Source organism: Anguilla rostrata, chromosome 19 (genome assembly GCF_018555375.3).
Source record: "Anguilla rostrata isolate EN2019 chromosome 19, ASM1855537v3, whole genome shotgun sequence".
In the NCBI taxonomy this organism is placed as follows: Eukaryota; Metazoa; Chordata; class Actinopteri; order Anguilliformes; family Anguillidae; genus Anguilla; species Anguilla rostrata.
Genome location: NC_057951.1, coordinates 5,929,692 through 5,947,501, shown reverse-complemented (window position 1 = coordinate 5,947,501; position 17,810 = coordinate 5,929,692). Strand labels below are relative to the sequence as shown.

The following is a 17,810-nucleotide window of genomic DNA, read 5'->3' as shown; positions in this document are numbered from 1 at the left end:
ACCCTTTAACAATTAAGCACCTTAATTTATATGATTTTACGATAATACGATTTTAAATTGTATAACAGCTAGAACTCATCCCCATGATCAGATTGAAGTGACACAAAAGTTTAATACAACCATGAAAAATATAGGTCCAACGAAAAGGAGAAAACCATGACAAGACCACTTATCAGAGGTTTGGAAGTTTGGTTTTTATTGAGGTCGGAGAGGAAACATGCGAACAGACTCAGGTGAGCCTGAACAAACCGGAAGACAGCGCTGGACGTCGGCTAGCATTTTACAAAAGACATGCGAGAACACCGTGGGGGAGAGGAAAGGGAGAGAGGCACGCACAAACACTAATCTCTCACTCACAACACATACATACACTGGACGCCGTGTTGACACACTGGAGACGCGCCTAGTGGAATGGCGCACTGCACCGTCATTTGTTCGATGACGCAATCTGGAATTGATGGCTCTTGCGGGACTCGTCTTGGGGCTAAACCTGGACTAAATGCACTCAACTTGACAGACAGGACTGGTTCCGCCTTCCCCCCTCAGGCCCCGCCCATAGTCTCACCTGTGATAACACATTAGTGTGCTATAATATTGGTCCATGTACTGACGTTGGCCTCTGCATTCCATTTCGTGTCAAGACATCACGTATTGCCTAGAGAGCCACTCTGCTGGGTGAAAGGAGAACCGGTCACCTCACACAGAAAACTCATCAGTTCATCCTGAAGCTGTACGAAATGTCAGCGCTTGCACTGGGAGTCCTGGCACAACCAACGCAAATAAATCCTGGGGTTCGAACAAGGGTCCCCATCAACACTCTCTCGACGTAAGGTTAGAAAAACAGAAAAGGGGCAGGGGGCGGGGGTGGGGTGGGGTGGGGTTTGGGGGTCATGCGCCTACAGGACAGGGAGTCTTCTCTGTTTGGTTGGCAGTCTCTCCCAAGACCCCACACTGACAGACAGACAGACGCGGGGAGGGCGGTCCCTCCCGGGGAGTGGGCGGGGCAGCGGTGAAAGGGGGCGGGGCATCGGCTCATTGCTCCGCCTGCAGGCTGTCCTTCTTACTGCCGGGAGGCTTGAAGCTGTTGACCTCCTCGAACACCAACTCTGCGGAGAGAGGGAGGGAGAGAGGAAGAGAAAGGAGGGGGGGGGTTTAGGGGGGGAACGTGGAGGACGACAGGAACACTTAGGAACGCGCGCTCACGGAAAAAGGGGCGCCATTTTGGACGGGCGACACTCTTCTCCTTCGCGAACCCTGGCAGAACACGGGCCTGCGTTAAGGTGAGCCGGGCTGCGCCGCGATAGCGCTGAACCTCTCACCGTTGAGGCCCGGGAAGACAAACCGCGTTCAGGTTCAGGGCGTGTTCAGGCCTGCTTTTCGAGCCTCCGGGGAAGGCCTCACATTCCTCACCCCGCCCCCCGCAGGCAGGGGGTTAAGAATGGCAGAGGCTGTGACGAAAATCCGCGAGCGCGTTCCACGGCGGCCTGAAGGCCGGCGTGTTCGCGGGGGGGTCCCCCCCCCCCCCTTAGACAGGCTCGAGCACGGTGCTGACTTTGCACTTTTTGGCCGCGGGCGTGCGCGCGTCGCCCTCCTCGCACAGTCGCCGCACGGAGTCGGGCTATTTTGTGGCTCGGGGGGCCTTTCGTTTAAAAAAACGCCAGTCAGGAGGGGCGGGGGGGAGGGCGTGTCCGAGGCTCGTCCGTTAAAAAAGGCCATCCGCTCTCTCTCTCTCTCTCTCTCTCTCTCTCGAGCGAACTGTGCGACCACGTCAAGCCCCTGTGTCAAACCGCCGCGCTCCGAAAGTGGCGCGGAAGGGACGGATGTGTGACTGCCTTAACCCCCCAGAGGGAAACTGAAAGGAAAAAAAAACCTTATCAGCCGCCGGAGAGACAAAGAAACCATGAAAGGGTGGGACACTCTAGTGCTCTGAGCCCAAGGGAGCGTCTGAAAACTCCCTCCCTTCCCGGAACAGTACCAGCTCGCCAACTGATTTATCGCACGCGAGGAGCTCCTCAACGACTGTGAGGGAACCGGAGGCACATTTTGTTTAATGGGCGAGGGGACGTGCTGGCAGACCCCTCAAACGGAGATCAGGGGGCATATTTGTAAAAGCTCACCCGCCGGTTTTCACTGCTAAAGCAGCACAGTCAGCCAGGCGCTGTAAACAAACAAAAAAAAAATGCACAAAAAAACGCGCACACACTGTACGCTGCCGCCAGCTGTGTTTAACACAGCTTTCTGCTCTGTAAAAGTCATCAAGTAAATTCTAAAAAGGTGCTTAATTTCATCAATGTTGCTTTTACGATAATAAATAATAATAATAACATTAACAATGGCCTGCGTTTATATAACGCTTTTTCAAACTCAAACTTAACCACCGCCAATGTGCACCACTCAATTGGGAGATGCACGGCAGCCATTTTTTTTACCAAAACGCTCACCACACATCAGTGATTATTTTAAGGGAAGAAACATTTCCGGAATGGGGGGGGTGACCGAAAAGGTGACTAGATCCAAGAACCAAAACAGCAATGCCATTTCCTATTTCCACACCGAAAATGCCACGTGTGTGTTGCCGGGTTACAGGTTTCTTCTCCTACCCCCTCTGAAGGGCACGAAAACAACGGCTCGGCCTACCTAACCCTCGTTCGCCTTTCGCGCCGAGCGGGAAGCCGCGTTAAAATTAAACCTTTTACGCTCGTTGCCACGTACGTTTCACTGCTCGGTGCTTGGCGCCATTCTCACAGGATTCTTATCGCGCTTTATTTATTTATACGCTTGATTTTATTTATTTTTTTAATCGTTCGCGCCTTCCCCTGTCAGGCTGTCGAAGAGTGCAGTAGGCCCTGTCCGACACGGGGGTGGGAAACGGCCGGAAAAAGACGGTTCGAGGCGCTTCCGGAGGAGGGCGTCGGCCGCTCACCCTTCCACTCCTCCAGGGTGCGGTCCTTGCTCTCCAGGGTCTGGTCGTAGGGCGGGGCCTCGGGCTCGTCGTCGGGGTCGTGGTACTGGGAGAAGTAGGGGTGCGCCAGCGCCTCGGCGGCCGTCACGCGCCCGTCGCAGTCCAGCACCAGCATCCGCTTCAGCAGGTCCACCGCTGAGACGCGCAGGAAATGACATCACGGGGACGGCAGGAAGGAAAGGGAAAAACTGGTCAGCAATTGAATTTACTCTTGATATACCTAGTGCATAGCTACATGTTCAGTAGAATGTATACATAAATGACAAAAGCCTGGTGGCCATTATAGGACTTTTCATATCTTGCCGCCAAGTGTGTGAGTCTTGAGCCTTCAGTGCTACTGCTGTCTCTCTTACTCCACACACATAACGGTCACATGACCTTCCTCACCCGATGGATTTGCTCCTCTGAAGATTTTTTCCAGGTCCTGCTGGGGCATATAAGGAAGGGATTGGATGTATTTCTGAGCCTGAAAGAAGAAAAAATAACAAAGTTGATTGGTGATTGGTGGATGCTTACAGGCAAAGCTTCCTGGCTCCCATGTAGGTATTGGTCAGAAAGTGTCCCCCAATCACAATCAGTCTCACTCTCCAGGTTGTTAACAATATGCTCTGTGATTGGTGGAGCTGTTCAACTGTCCTTACAGAGAAGCATTGTGACATCAGAGTGACATGCACTGATTACCCTGCATTTATTCATGCTCAGTTGAATAACTGACGCAGAGCAATGCAATATTCATGCTGATGTCCTTCCATGGTCTTCCATCTCCCTGCCCCCATAAATCTGGGTCATGTCTCATGTCGGCCTGACTAATTCACTCTTCCTGTTGCTATCTCCCTTTCTTTTTTGGCTCAATCCAAAGGGCCTTTACAACCCCATGTAGGGTTTAGGATGTAGGGCCTATACAACCCCATCTCAGTGTAGGGTTTGGGGGTTAGGGCCTACACAACCCCATCTCAGTGTAGGGTTTAGGGGTTAGGGCCTACACAACCCCATCGCAGTGTAGGGTTTAGGGGTTAGGGCCTACACAACCCCATCACAGTGTAGGGGGTTGGGTGCTTTGGGTTACGGTGGTGTTAGGAGTCACAGGTGGGTTTGGCCCTTCTCTCTTTATATTTCTCTCTCTCTCTCTTTTATAATACACTGGCAGAGTTGCAGCAGCATAGCCAGTTTCTACTGTAGCCCATGCTGCGTAGGAGACTGCAAAACCAGGTCACGCAATGATTTTGCTTATGCTGCACAGTCATTCTCTCTCTCTCCCCCTCACTCTCTCTCTTTCTCTCTCTCCCCCCCCATTCTCCCCCCACACTGTCTCCCCCCCCCTCTCTCTCACATGTTCAGAGGAGATCTTCTTCAACAACTCAGGGCTAGGGGTGCCCACCACCTCCATGATCCTTTTCAGCTGGTCAATGTCTGAGAGGGAGTGAAGGTCCAACAGCGTACACACACGTACACAAACACACACGCATGCACACAGATATGTACACACACTCACAGACACACACACTCACTATCACTACACACACACACACACACAATCTCAGTACACACTCAATCACTATACCAGGGTTGGGGTCAAATAATCATTTTGGAAGAGATTCCAAATCAATCAGTGACCTGGAACTGGAAATGGAATTCAAAAACCTCCAGGATGCGGAATTTCAGTTTGAATTGAAATGACATGAAGTGCCATTTAATTCAAAGACTTTCAAATAAATTCTATTCATTTATAGGAAAGTCCCGTTTTGACAAATATGCCACGGCCAGCTTCCAGCTTCAAAAAACGCCTCTCTCTTTATGAAGGATACAATCGTTGCCAGGAAACAGGACCTTCCCCTTCAGTAGCTCTCCCATGATGCACCCCACAGACCAGATATCCACTGAAAAACAGACAGTAGTAATCTGTCACCGATACGGAGCCATTTCATCTGTAATTTTTTTTTTAGTATCAGTACACAGTTACCTGTCTGGTTGTAGTATTAGTACACAGTTACCTGTCTGGTTGTTATATTAGTACACAGTTACCTGTCTGGTTGTAGTATTAGTACACAGTCACCTGTCTGGTTGTAGTATCAGTACACAGTTACCTGTCTGGTTGTAGTATTAGTACACAGTTACCTGTCTGGTTGTTATATTAGTACACAGTTACCTGTCTGGTTGTAGTATTAGTACACAGTCACCTGTCTGGTTGTAGTATTAGTACAGTTACCTGTCTGGTTGTAATATTAGTACACAGTTACCTGTCTGGTTGTAGTATTAGTACAGTCACCTGTCTGGTTGTAGTATTAGTACACAGTTACCTGTCTGGTTGTAGTATTAGTACAGTCACCTGTCTGGTTGTAGTATTAGTACACAGTTACCTGTCTGGTTGTAACATTAGTACACAGTTACCTGTCTGGTTGTTATATTAGTACACAGTTACCTGTCTGGTTGTTATATTAGTACACAGTTACCTGTCTGGTTGTAGTATTAGTACAGTCACCTGTCTGGTTGTAGTGCATCCAGTTGAGCATGATCTCAGGTGCTCTGTACCAGCGAGTCGCCACATATCCTGTCATCTCGTCATCCGTTTGCCTGGCCAATCCAAAGTCCAGGATCTGAGAGAGAGGGAAACAGACTGTTCAGGGGCTGGAGCTTGCAGTTTTTATAATAATAATAATAATAATAATAATAATAATAATAATAATAATAATAAAAACAACAAAACATTATTATTATTATTATTATTATGCAGAAAGCTAGCCTGCTGCTCCTACCCTCAGTTCACAGTCTTCATTCACCGCCACGTTGCTTGGCTTCAGGTCCTGTAGAACACACACACACACACAACACACACACACACAGACAGACAAAGATCAGGACCAAAAATCCAGATCTGGGGAATGGCAAGCTAAAAAATCCAAAAATATATCAGAGTGCAGGCACAGTGTATTCCAGTCCCGCATGAGTGGCAAAACAAAGCACACCTATATATACAGACCTGCACTCAAACACACAGACAAGTATACATACACGCATACAATCGCACAAACACAAAACCATACACACACACACAGAGCCATGTAAACACACACACACACACACACACACACACACACACACACACGGATATCCATAAGCACATACAGTTCACTCAGGTACACAAACACACATGCTCACACACACACAAACGCACGTATGCGCATACACAAACGTACGCACACCCGCGGAAACTCCTGAACTTCTACACGCGTACACACACACACACAGTCCCGTGCACGCACGCATCCACTGCTGCCCCTTCCGGAAATCAAATATACACAAAATATATTGAGTGTGGCATTCCGTCCGTGGGAGAGGCGGATTGGCCTCGGCTGCCCCGGCTGGAGGAGAGAGCGCACGCACATGGGTCGTGTTAACTAATCAGCCCGGGTGCTTAAAAGGTGTGCTTCTCTCCGCAGTTTGGGGGCCAAGATTGGGATGAAATGCCGAAAGTGCAAGTTTTCGAATTTTCGTTTAGTTTAGTTTCGTTTCTGTTTTGTTCGCCGGAGCACAACGGACAAAGCGAACCGGCGCTGAACCGGCAGGAGGAGCGGGCCTGCCGAAAGGCCGCCCAGCAACGAGCGGGGAACTAAAAAAAAAACTGCCGCTCAGTTTTGCTTTCTTTTGCCGCTGTTATTTTGAGTTTGTCGTTTCAGTTCACTGTTTTTCGCCTGGAACCCACGAGGGACGATGGGTGACAGTGTTTGTTTATTTCATTTCATGTCTGTGTGGGAGCGGTCTCTCCCTCCTCTCCCTGCAGCAACCAACGGTGTTTCCCCCGAAACTGCCGCATCTCCCTCCCAGGGGTGCCACGCTGGCGTGTGACAAACACATCAGCACTGTAGAATGGATGGGCACATATACAAATTTTGGCCACTTTCATATATTTCTTAATTATATTTTCCTAAAGCTCCACACATTGACAATATATTGCTATGTATATTCCTGTTCCGTAAGGGATGTGACATAAAATAAAGGCTCGGTCAGAAAGCCCCCCCCCCCCCCTCCCCCCACCCCACTCATTTTCAGGGTAATACAGGAAGTGAAACCGGCGAAGCAGGAAGTGGGAACTCACTCTGTGGATCAGTCCGGCTGAATGAATGTACTGTGGGGGTCAAAGGGGACAGAGAGTGAGAGAGAGGTCAGCAACGCATCCGGTCAAATCTCGAAAGGGACCTCCGTCCGCATTTCCTTTTCCGAAGACTTTGCATGCATTTTCACTTGGAAAAACAAATAAAAAATCCCACACATTTTTAATAAAAGTCATTCAGTTAAATTGACCAAGAGATCAGTAGAAGCAAGAACCAAAATGGAGGGTAGTTCCCAGGATGGAGTTTTAGCGTACCTGTTCTGATGGCTAAACGAGGGCAGCTCACCTTGAGGCCTCTTAGTAGCTGATAAATGAGAAACTGCACGTGCTCGTCCGAGAGGCGCTGGAACTTCACTATGTTGTTGAGGTCCGCCCCCATCAGATTGGTCACCAGGTAACTGAGAAAGAGGGAGGGGAGCGTTACCGCCAAAGATGGTGAGGCGATACGACAAGATGCAAATGTTCGCTTCCGTGTTATCGAAGAACGGCTTTGGGAAGTTCTAGCCCGATTGCAGTCAGTCAGGAAATGTACTGGACAAGTAATTTTTTTTTTGTACTTTCTGGTACTTTTTGTTCATTCTCTGAAACCCATAGTCACTCACACTTCATTGAAGTCCTCCAGGGAAGTGGCAGGAGAGAAGACGTCTAGCAGCCCTATTACCTGGGGACAGAACAGCACGTTTAGCACGTTAGCACGTTTAGCACGTGGCCTCTCGCTCGCAACAACATCGCTCCCGCAGCGCTTCACCGTGGTACAGTATGTGCGGACTGCGTCACACAGGGGAACGCAGAGAGATTTGTGGCGTTCATTTCCCGCCACTCTCTGGCCAGACAGACATTTGCCGTCGTGGTTTCACTGTCATCATAGCTGTAGGTTTTTTATTTTTTTACACACTTTCATGATTTTGGTTAAATGGCTCATTTTCTTGGGATTCATGTTCGTCTCCGAGGGAGCGAACTGCCAAAAAAGCCCAGCAGTGCACAAGTGCTGCAGTGTGTAGCAAATACTCCGCTACTGTTTCAATATGGCGCACTACTGCAGTGATATTATATGTTACTACTTGTGTTATGTTACATTAATGTGGTGTTACGTTACAGGAGTATTATCTTACTGAAGTGATACTGTACATTACTGCAGTCATACTGAACGTTACTGTGGTGCTGCTGTACGTTACTGTGATGATATAGAATGTTACTATGGTGACAATATGTTGCTGTGGTGCTGCTGTACGTTACTGTGGTGACATAGAATGTTACTGTGGTGACAATATGTTGCTGTGGTGATGATGTATGTTATTGTGGTGATATTACCTGTTACTGTGGTGACAGTATGTTACTGTGGTGACGTACGTTAGCGGTGAAGCTGTACGTTACTGTGGTGACAGTATGCTACTGTGGCGCTGCTGTACGTTACTGTGGTGACAGTATGCTACTGTGGCGCTGCTGTACGTTAGCGGCGGCGCTGTACGTTACTGTGGTGACAGTATGCTACTGTGGTGCTGCTGTACGTTACTGTGGTGATATAGTATGTTACTGTGGTGATATTTCATGTTACTGTGGTGACAGTATGTTACTGTGGTGCTGCTGTGCGTTACTGTGGTGACAGTATGCTACTGTGGCGCTGCTGTACGTTACTGTGGTGACAGTATGCTACTGTGGTGATGTACGTTAGCGGTGAAGCTGTACGTTACTGTGGCGCTGCTGTACGTTACTGTGGTGACAGTATGCTACTGTGGTGCTGCTGTACGTTAGCGGCGGCGCTGTACGTTACTGTGGTGACAGTATGTTACTGTGGTGCTGCTGTGCGTTACTGTGGTGACAGTATGCTACTGTGGTGATGTTGTACGTTACTGTGGTGACAGTATGTTACTGTGGCGCTGCTGTACGTTAGCGGCGGCGCTGCACGCTCACATTCTCGTGCTTCATGTGCTTGAGGAGGCGCAGCTCCCTGTAGGAGCGCCGGCTGTGGATGAGGGACTGGAAGGGCCGGGAAAGCTTCTTCACCGCCACCTTCTGACGCAGATGCACATCGTACGCTGAGCTGCGGGGGGAGAGAGAGGGAGCGAGAGAGGGAGAGAGTGAGAGAGAGAGGGAGAGAGAGAGAGAGAGAGAGAGTGAGTGAGGGAGAGAGAGAGAGGGAGAGAGAGAGAGAGAGAGAGAGAGAGAGACAGAGAGAGAGAGTGAGAGAGTGAGAGTGAGAGAGAGAGGGAGAGAGATAGAGATGGAGAGAGAGAGAGTGAGAGAGAGAGGGAGAGAGAGAGAGATATGGAGAGGGAGAGACAGAGAGAGAGATAAGAGAAGTGGTAGACACACTCAAGTGTGTTGTCTCCAAGCATAATTGCAACCCCTGACTTGTAACAAGCTGTTAATTTTTCTTAATTACAAACTTAATGTGTCAAGGCCACGATTGTGTCAGAAATAACAATGTGTGCCATGAAGAAGAAATCTGCCAAACTCACAGGACAGGAGGCCCTCTCTTTGATCTCAGTGGGGACCATGTTTGAGAACCTGTCAAATTATTTTGGTCCTGACAGCCAATGGCCAGGAAAACAGGACATGCTCGGCTCAGAAATAAATGAACCCCTAATTAGCATATCCAGTTAAAAACTAACTGTGCAGTAATGTGAATTCAGTTCTAATATAAAACTTGACACAGTACAAGGAAGAAGAACACAAACAACCCAAAAGTGAAATTGGAAACGGGATTCAGCAGATATCTAACGAGTGTCTGGTTTTCCTCTCAACTCCCTGATTACCTTGGGCCACCAATTAGCTGGGAATCTGGATCAATAGTTTCAGTCTGGAAAGATCTATTAAAAATTCCTCACATTGTGTGTGTGTGCGTGTGTGTGTGCTGATATTGTTCCAGCAGAGCCCAATTTATTAGGATTGATCGACTTTTTAAATTGAAAATTGATCTGGATCTGACATTTCTTAACAAGTTACCTGCTCCAGATTTTTTTTTCCCCTTCAACTTATTTCTTTATTTTATGTTCACATTACGATTCACAGCCATCTAGCAGATGCTCCTATCCAGAGTGACTCTCACTGCAAACACTGCAAGTGCAAAGATCAGCGATTGAACAGCGGTAATTCCCCATAGGGGAGGCACACCCCCAAGCAGCAACAAGTGCAAGAAGCCCATAACATCAAGCGTAAGAACTATCTGCCCCTGTTGCTCACCAGGGTGGTCAAGACCCCTTTCCCCTATGACCAATTTGAATAGCAAATTCTTCCCGATTTGAAATTCAATCTACATTTATAAATTATTAGGCAAAAACGAAAAACGGGTTGAGAATAACCTTTACTTTGGGGTGTGATTAAGGTAACGATGTTCAAACAAAATTAATTTTTCTCCCTTGTACATAGAATTTTATGGAGATAACTACAGGGTTATATAAATAAATAAATAAAATATATATATTATATATTTTTACATATTAACGCAAATAATGAATCAAATTAAAATGGTTCGCCTTCATATGAATCACAATCTATAATAAACAGTGAAACTGTTGCACCATGTTTTGGGAAACAGGTCTTATCATTAAGTTGCAAAGCTGCAACAGACCTGGCGCAAAAGATTACTCCCGATCCTACAAACGCACACGCACACGCACACGCACACGCACACGCACACGCACACGCACACGCACACGCACACGCACACGCACACGCACACGCACACGCACCACACCCACACACACACACACACACACAGTCGAGACACTGGGGAAGTAATCTCTGGGAGTAACTGCTAGGCCAACTGATAATGTTAGTGCTGTTATGTCACAACTATTGTGCACTGTTGATGTTCCATTGAAAACACTTTTGTGCTGAACAGATAAAGCTGTTTGAGAGAGACGGATGGGGTGATGGGAGAGCATAAGAAGAAAAGAAAAGGGAAAGCAATGAGGAGGAGAGGAAGCAGGTGAAAGCAAACAGACTGAGCGGGGAGGGAGCGAGCAAATAAATATTCCGAATGACAATATTTTTGGTTTATAGTTCATGAAAGAATTTCAAAAGTTACATTTTACACAGACTCGTACCCATAAGCTGAAGATTTGACGTGATCTCAGTTTTCTTACAGAGGTGTATTTAGCCCACGCAGAGCGGTAGTTTGGAACCAGTTCGAAGAGAAATAGGAATATTCTCACATAAACATTTGCTACAATGTCTTTCCCATAGGCCTACGTGGAAAAAATATGCTAATGTTGACCTGAATACAGAGGAAGCGGTAGAAAGAGGTAAAACAGAGAGGGGTTCGGTCGATAGTAATAAAACAAACGTTAAAAGCTCACATTGCCGTTGGTGCAAATCTGTAGGACGCGTGTGCTGGACGGACGCCACAGAAAAGCACCTGTTCCTTCCACCCTCGCCGTCAGACAAGGGAAATTTCCACTTCTCCTTGACAGAATGCAGGTCCCTTTCGTGCGCGCATTCCTGCATTCTGCCAGACATACTTCCTTACACGGACTTCAGTTTCACCGGCTGGCAGCTAATTACACATCGACCTCCGAGCGCCCGTCATCTCGAGTTCCCCGGTTCTCAGGCCGCAGTCCCTACGAGGCTACCGTACCTGAGACGTGCGTTTCACGAGCACATTTCTACGCGAACGCGACGGACAGTGGAGCTGGAGGGAAGCGGTTTCATAGGAAACGGAAGGCTTTTATGTGTATCTACCCGTTAGTCTTTCCTCATCCTTTTTGTTACCTGAATCTGCATTCATGTCATATAGATTGACCTGTTGAGGCAGAGGTGTCAGATTTCAGATTACCTTTAAATGACGTATAAAAGGCTTTGCAGTGTGGAATAATACTGAAGGTACAGTCCCTTCCGAAAGTTTGCACTTTCCCATTAAGTATCATTTTGCTGTCAAAGTAAAATGCATCTGAATGGTGTTTTTCTCTGACTGTCTCACAAGCATAATGTCAAATATAATGTGAAAATGAAATTACGTATTTGGATGTCTTCAGAGTTACACACACAAAAAAATAATAATTCATAAGTATTCACCTTAATGACCTACATTGGGCAAGATCTATGCCAGTTTCTTGAGAAGATCCTTGAAGGCACTGTGTGAGGGTCCCTGGCAAATTTTGATATGCAATGACTATATACAGATTTGGAGAAATATTTCAAAATATAATAAAACTTGTGATGGGGGTTCCCTGGGTACATTTGAGCCTGGTGTGGGGGTCTATGGATCAGAAAAGGATGAAAACCCCAGTGCTAAATACTTTAATCAGGAGGCAGCATCCCGTCATGAGACTGCTTTTTCGCAGGGGTGACTGGGAAGCCTGTAGCCACCCAGAGCAAGATGAGCGGAACCAAATACAGGCAAATCGTTTCAGGAGAGAGCTGTTTCAGTCCACAAGAGACCTGCGTTTCGGGCAAAGACACACGTTCCAGCAGGACTACGGTCCAAATTATGTGGCAGAAACTCCAAAGGAATGGCTTACAAACGAGAAGCTCTGTGTTTTGGAAGGGCCCAAACTGGAGCCCAGACTTGAGTCCTGTTTGAAAATCTGCGGAATGCCGTCTCTGTCAGTGTTCTCAATCCAGCTCGACAGAGTTGGAGCAAATGTGCACGGAGGAACGTGAGAAAATTCCAAAATCTACACGTGCAAAGCCCAAACAAACGTACCTGAGAAAAACTGTAATTGCTGCCATTTACAATGTATTGAGTCAGGGAGAGGGGGGTTAATACTTTTGTAAATTAAAAATGTATGCTGTTCATCAAATGTATTTTTGTATAATAAATATGTTGAATTTATTGTGTTGGTGAGGGGGGGGGGCTTTCACAACATTACATTTTTAAGGTGTAACAGGACGAAAATGAGAAAGTTGGAGGGAGGGGGGGGGGGGGTGAACGCTTTCTGAAGGTGCTGCACTGCCTCTTGACGGCATTTCGACCTTCTACGCGAGTACGGGCGTCGATCTGACTCAGAGGATCGGACCAAATCCAATTCCGGACTGCGGGCTCGCCTTCGCGCCCGGCTGAGTGACTGCGGATGGTTCCGGAAACATTATTGACGCAGACGCGAAAACTTCGCCCTCGGAGACAAACGGAGGAGAATCGGCCATTATGATTGTATCAGATTTCTTTATGCAGTCTCTTGAAGGGTGGATCAGTCTGCACATGCTTCCTCTCTGTATTCACCTAATATGTATATATTCTTATTTATTCTACTAATACACTATTATTTCTCATTATTTATTGTATTCATCTTTAGTATTATTTATTCTGTTTTATTTATAGCTTTACTTCTACTGGATGGGTAAATTACAGCATGCTTAGCTGAAGTTAAACCTCAGGTTTAAACCCCTATACCACAGAACTGCATTCCAACTGGAACAACCAGTCCTTATTCCACAGATTGTTCCAGTTGTAATGCAGTTCTGCGGTCTAGAGGTTTTAAACCTGATGTTTAAACTCCAACTAAGCTTGCTGCAATTGACCCTTTACTATTAGTATTATTATTAGTATTATTAGATCTGGCTCAACTGGCTAAACAGTCTATTACATGCCAATGAGAGCAATTTCAATAGCACATTGAATCTAATTTTTTCCAGGTTCTTTGGGTAATGTCACGGACATTTCTTCTGCTAATATACGTTGAATGCCTATGCAGAAGACCCGTGGGTCAGTGTTGCCTAGGATTCCAATGCACGTCCAGGTCAGAGGTCGACATTTCCCCCAGACACGGGAACCGCTCTTCTGAGAAAATTTTGCCTGAGTGCACAGCAACGTGAGAAAACGCGTATATCTGAATGTGTGAGCGTGTGTGAATGTGCGTATTTACGTGTGTGTGTGTATGTGAGAGAGAGAGGGGGAAGGAGGGAGAGGGAGAGAGAGCTGGAAAGGCAGACCCTCAACCCGTTTCCACTTTGCACTATTCTAACCTCAGGCAGTCAGTCCCAGGAGGACGAGCCAACAGAGAGGGGTGCAGAAAATTGGGTCTGAGCCCCTATCCCGTCCCCACCGGCATTAACACCCTTCCCCCTTCAGCTCCCCAACCCCCACCCCCCCCCGCTCAATCAATCTTAGTCACACAGCCCTGCACAGGGGGAGGGGCTATTGTCACCATGTCAACAAGGCAGATCTGAGCTAGCATGCGCATGAATGTGTGTGTGTGTGTGTGTACGTGCATGGATTTGTGTGCATGTGTGTGTGTGGCAGCGGTAATGACAGCAGGTCCGCATATGGACCACCAGAACAAGCCAAAAGCACTCTACTGCTACAGCCAGAGTAAATAATAATCTTGTCTCTGTATATGAATGGTTGCCGATCCTGTTTATGGAGGATACATAAACATTTACATTTCCTGTGTTTCACTGTCATGGACTATTTACTAATGAATCCAATTAATTAATTAATTAGTTAAAGCTTTGAGGCCAGCACCCTGTATTTGGCTTGATATTTTAATTCACCTGCATGAAAATAATAATGTAGCTAGGCCCAAGCAGGTCTATTGTATCAGAGATGTTGTCAGTTAATGGAAGCTCATTTTAACCTTAAGAGTATCCATTAATGCAGCCTAATTTTATGTCTATGAACATAATTTGATCACTACTGCCCCTCCTTTCCCGTCACCTTTCACACATTAATCTATCAGGTATAGTTATTTATATACAAGCGAAAGTCTAAACTAGCCTATATGTATTTACATACGGATGTATTTATATAAATATGATACAAATGGTTACACGCTTCGGAAACGGTACTGCACAGATTGATTACATTTAACTTGAAGGTGAGGCCGCCCAGTCTAGCAAAAGTGCGTGCCTACACCACTTTGTCGGTTGATAAACATGGTTAATTATTTAAAGATTCTGATGCAAAATAAACACAGCGTCCGGGCAACCACTCTCTAATTGCGGCCTTAATTTCCTGAAAGGGCAAAACAACGTTACAGCCCGATCAATCTCTTTCTCGTAAAGACCTGCTCGGTTAAACTCTCATTCCGATTTCATATCTTCATATTTACGATCTCATGTGAGCCTATCTGAGGCTTAACCGGAAGAAATTATATACTAAAATGCCCCCCGAAACGTTTCTTTACAGTACGGGTAAAATGGTGCATGCGTATGTTACTTCGCAGGTGGCATAGATGAACCATACAAAAAGGTGAACAGTCCGTATTACATATGAAACACAAACACACAAATACGTAGGCCAGTTTCAAGCACGTACATTTCACATTCTACCATCCCCTGTTAACTTGCCAAAAAAGTATGTTTTGCTATTATCTAATTTTGATTCCCGCATTCGCATCCAGGGGGATGTGGCCAGTTAATTAGGCGACTGATTAAGCTACACCGCTTATAGGTACGCCTTTTATAAAGGAATATAGTGCCTCTGCCTCGCATAAACATGAGGAAGTCAGTCAGGCCAGGGAGGATGGATCGGAGCAGCATGGAGGACTTCACCTCACTGACAGAGAGGTTGGCCTACACAAAAGCACTACATACAGTACACACACACACACACACGCACACATACATACATAGCCTATATGTGGTTAATTTGATGACATAGTCTGAGTTTGTAAATTAATCTCTTCCACTTTAATGAGAACGAAGATGTTCTGGGAGAGATGGCAGCTGAGCGATTCGCATTAACCCAGAGAGACTTCACTGGCTGACTGAGCGGCTGTCGGCCCGAGCACAAGGCGACACTGCACAATGCCAGACTGTGTAGACCCTCAATACACCCAACGCGTGGAGGTAAACACATACTGAACCGCAGACAGAAGAACTGTGATAAACCCCGACGATAAGATCGCTCTCTCTGTGTAGGCGCATTCAATCAAGCACACACGAGGCGTTTGCCTGAACCAAGTATGCTAACGAATTTACGCAGTATTCTTTCGGCCACAAACGTAAGTTCACCAAGAGTAACATAAAGCTGCGCCTTTGGGAATGAATGACAACAAGAAGCGCAACGCCACTTAGAATAACCCCCACCACTATAACTGAACCTGGTCGGGACAGAAAAAAAAAGGAAAAAAGTGGCAGTAATATCCCGACTGATGTATAGGCTACGTCGTCTGGTCGCCTAGCCCTGCAGTTACGCGCGGTGTCCGTACGGGACATGCGGGCGGTTTCAGTCACGACAAGCTGAGGCCCCACGAGGTGTGAGTCTCACAGATCCGGACGCATGAGTCACGGCGCCACCCTCTTCGACAGCGGGGAACAGGAAACAAGGCAGACGGAATCAGCCGAATCCCATGATAAGAGCTATAAAAATCCTCAATCGTGTCATGCTGCAGACGCTGCCTCCGCCTCTTTTGATAGTGAACTGATGAAACACAACTGCGATATAATAATAATAATAATAATAATAATAATATTAATAATAATAATGTTTCAATTACTTTGCTGTAATGCAATTATAAAATGAATGAAGATAAGTGTAATGCAACATATATAAGGCATAATTCATTATAGTTATTACTGTTGTTGTTGTTATAATAATAATTATTACACTATTTAAAAGATATGCATTAAATGCTGTGTCACAACTATTTCCAGTACAGACAGTGCAATAATATGAAGGCTGCGAAACATACAGCCATTGTGCAGCATCGTAGCCTTAAGGCTAGGTCTGGCTCCTTGCAGCCTCGCCCCTCTCTCGCGCAACTCACCACACGGAGCCGTAGGCCCCCGAGCCCACTGGCGTCAGGTTCTGGTACCGTTCGGGAACCTCCCAGACCGTCTTGTTCAGCTCCTGGCGATAGTAGCCCGATCTGGCGGACATTATTTCCCCGCAGAGCGCTGCCAGGGCCGGCCACAGCTCCACGCAGTCAGCGGCAAGCGGAGACTCGGCACTCCGACGGAGTGCAGGAATCGCTGGGTATCGGGCGCCGGCCGGCTTTCTCGACTTGTGTCTTTTTCCTCTATCTACACTGGGAACACGGTGGGGGTGGGGGGTGGGGGGGACCGCGATGTCGGTGGAGGAGGAGGGAGCTCATTTTTCATTCTGTGCACGGAGCACTGGGGGTGGAAGAGGGGGATGGGGTATGATTTCAGTGTGAGCGAATTTAAATAAGTGACTCCTTGTCCGTTATCCTGGAAAATACACCTTTTGATTCCCCCTCATTGTGTGGCGCCTTATTATTAGAATTAATGGATACAATGTTGCAGATACGGATGACGATGGCGACTGATTCGAACTGTAGGCCTATACAAATAGTCTGAATACAGGCTTAGTCAAATTAAATATTGTCATTGCGGCAACGCAATAGGCGAACCTGCGCATAGATCCCAGGGTTAATCATTCTTGCATTCGGCAATTCCTGAAATCGTGTTTGACGGTGTTATTGTTCCTTTTGCCGCGTTTGGATTAGTCATGTTAATTACGATCTCTATCACACAAAGGCCCCATTTACAAAGCGAAGCGCATCAAATTAAAGGCCCATTAGATACATTTTAAACTGGGTAAATGACGCACAATCAGACAAGTTAAAGTAAAGTCAAACAGCAGAAAGCTAAGGTGTAGGCTATCGCTCGTATAGTATTTTTGGCCAAAATAAACTTGTAATGAAAAGGGACTTGACTCGTGGAAACTTAGGGCCAAATGCCGGCAAACGCAAATGGCACCGTTTGGTCAAATTGCGACCCTCCCTTTTGCAAGCGTTACATTATGACGAGTTTGTTAATTCTGATATTTCTAAGTATAATATCAGCGCGATATAATTTCAGACTACCACTTTTTTTTAATCAATTTCCAAAATA

The 17,810-nt window shown here is 46.6% G+C and overlaps 1 protein-coding gene across 3 annotated transcripts; it reads right to left on the bottom strand.

Annotated features, from left to right (window-relative positions):
• Nucleotides 1-169: 169 nt before the first annotated feature.
• Nucleotides 170-16,979, bottom strand: mapk11 (mitogen-activated protein kinase 11). Of its 3 annotated transcripts, none has more exons than XM_064318792.1 (12): nt 16,721-16,979; nt 8,982-9,111; nt 7,673-7,731; nt 7,357-7,468; nt 7,056-7,085; nt 5,716-5,763; nt 5,442-5,556; nt 4,768-4,839; nt 4,293-4,372; nt 3,350-3,428; nt 2,924-3,097; nt 170-1,106 (listed from the first exon to the last, which is right to left on the bottom strand). In XM_064318792.1, exons 1-12 carry the CDS (start codon nt 16,831-16,833, stop codon nt 1,033-1,035), a joined length of 1,086 nt encoding a protein of 361 aa, XP_064174862.1. In that variant the 5' UTR covers nt 16,834-16,979; the 3' UTR covers nt 170-1,032. The 3 variants fall into 3 exon arrangements, with proteins under 3 accessions (XP_064174862.1, XP_064174864.1, XP_064174863.1); XM_064318794.1 differs by lacking the exon at nt 16,721-16,979 and adding an exon at nt 11,372-11,786; XM_064318793.1 differs by lacking the exon at nt 16,721-16,979 and adding an exon at nt 11,228-11,250.
• Nucleotides 16,980-17,810: the final 831 nt, after the last annotated feature.

What these genes read in the sequence shown, in the direction of transcription:
- mapk11 (XM_064318792.1), bottom strand. Translation starts at nt 16,833, where the DNA reads ATGTCCGCCAGATCGGGCTACTATCGCCAGGAGCTGAACAAGACGGTC. An exon ending in CTGGAGGACTTCAATGAAGT is followed by an intron (nt 7,469 to 7,672) that starts GTGAGTGACTAT and finishes CCTCTTTCTCAG; the next exon opens with TTACCTGGTGACCAATCTGA. An exon ending in CAGCCGGACTGATCCACAGA is followed by an intron (nt 5,764 to 7,055) that starts GTGAGTTCCCAC and finishes TGTGTTCTACAG; the next exon opens with GACCTGAAGCCAAGCAACGT.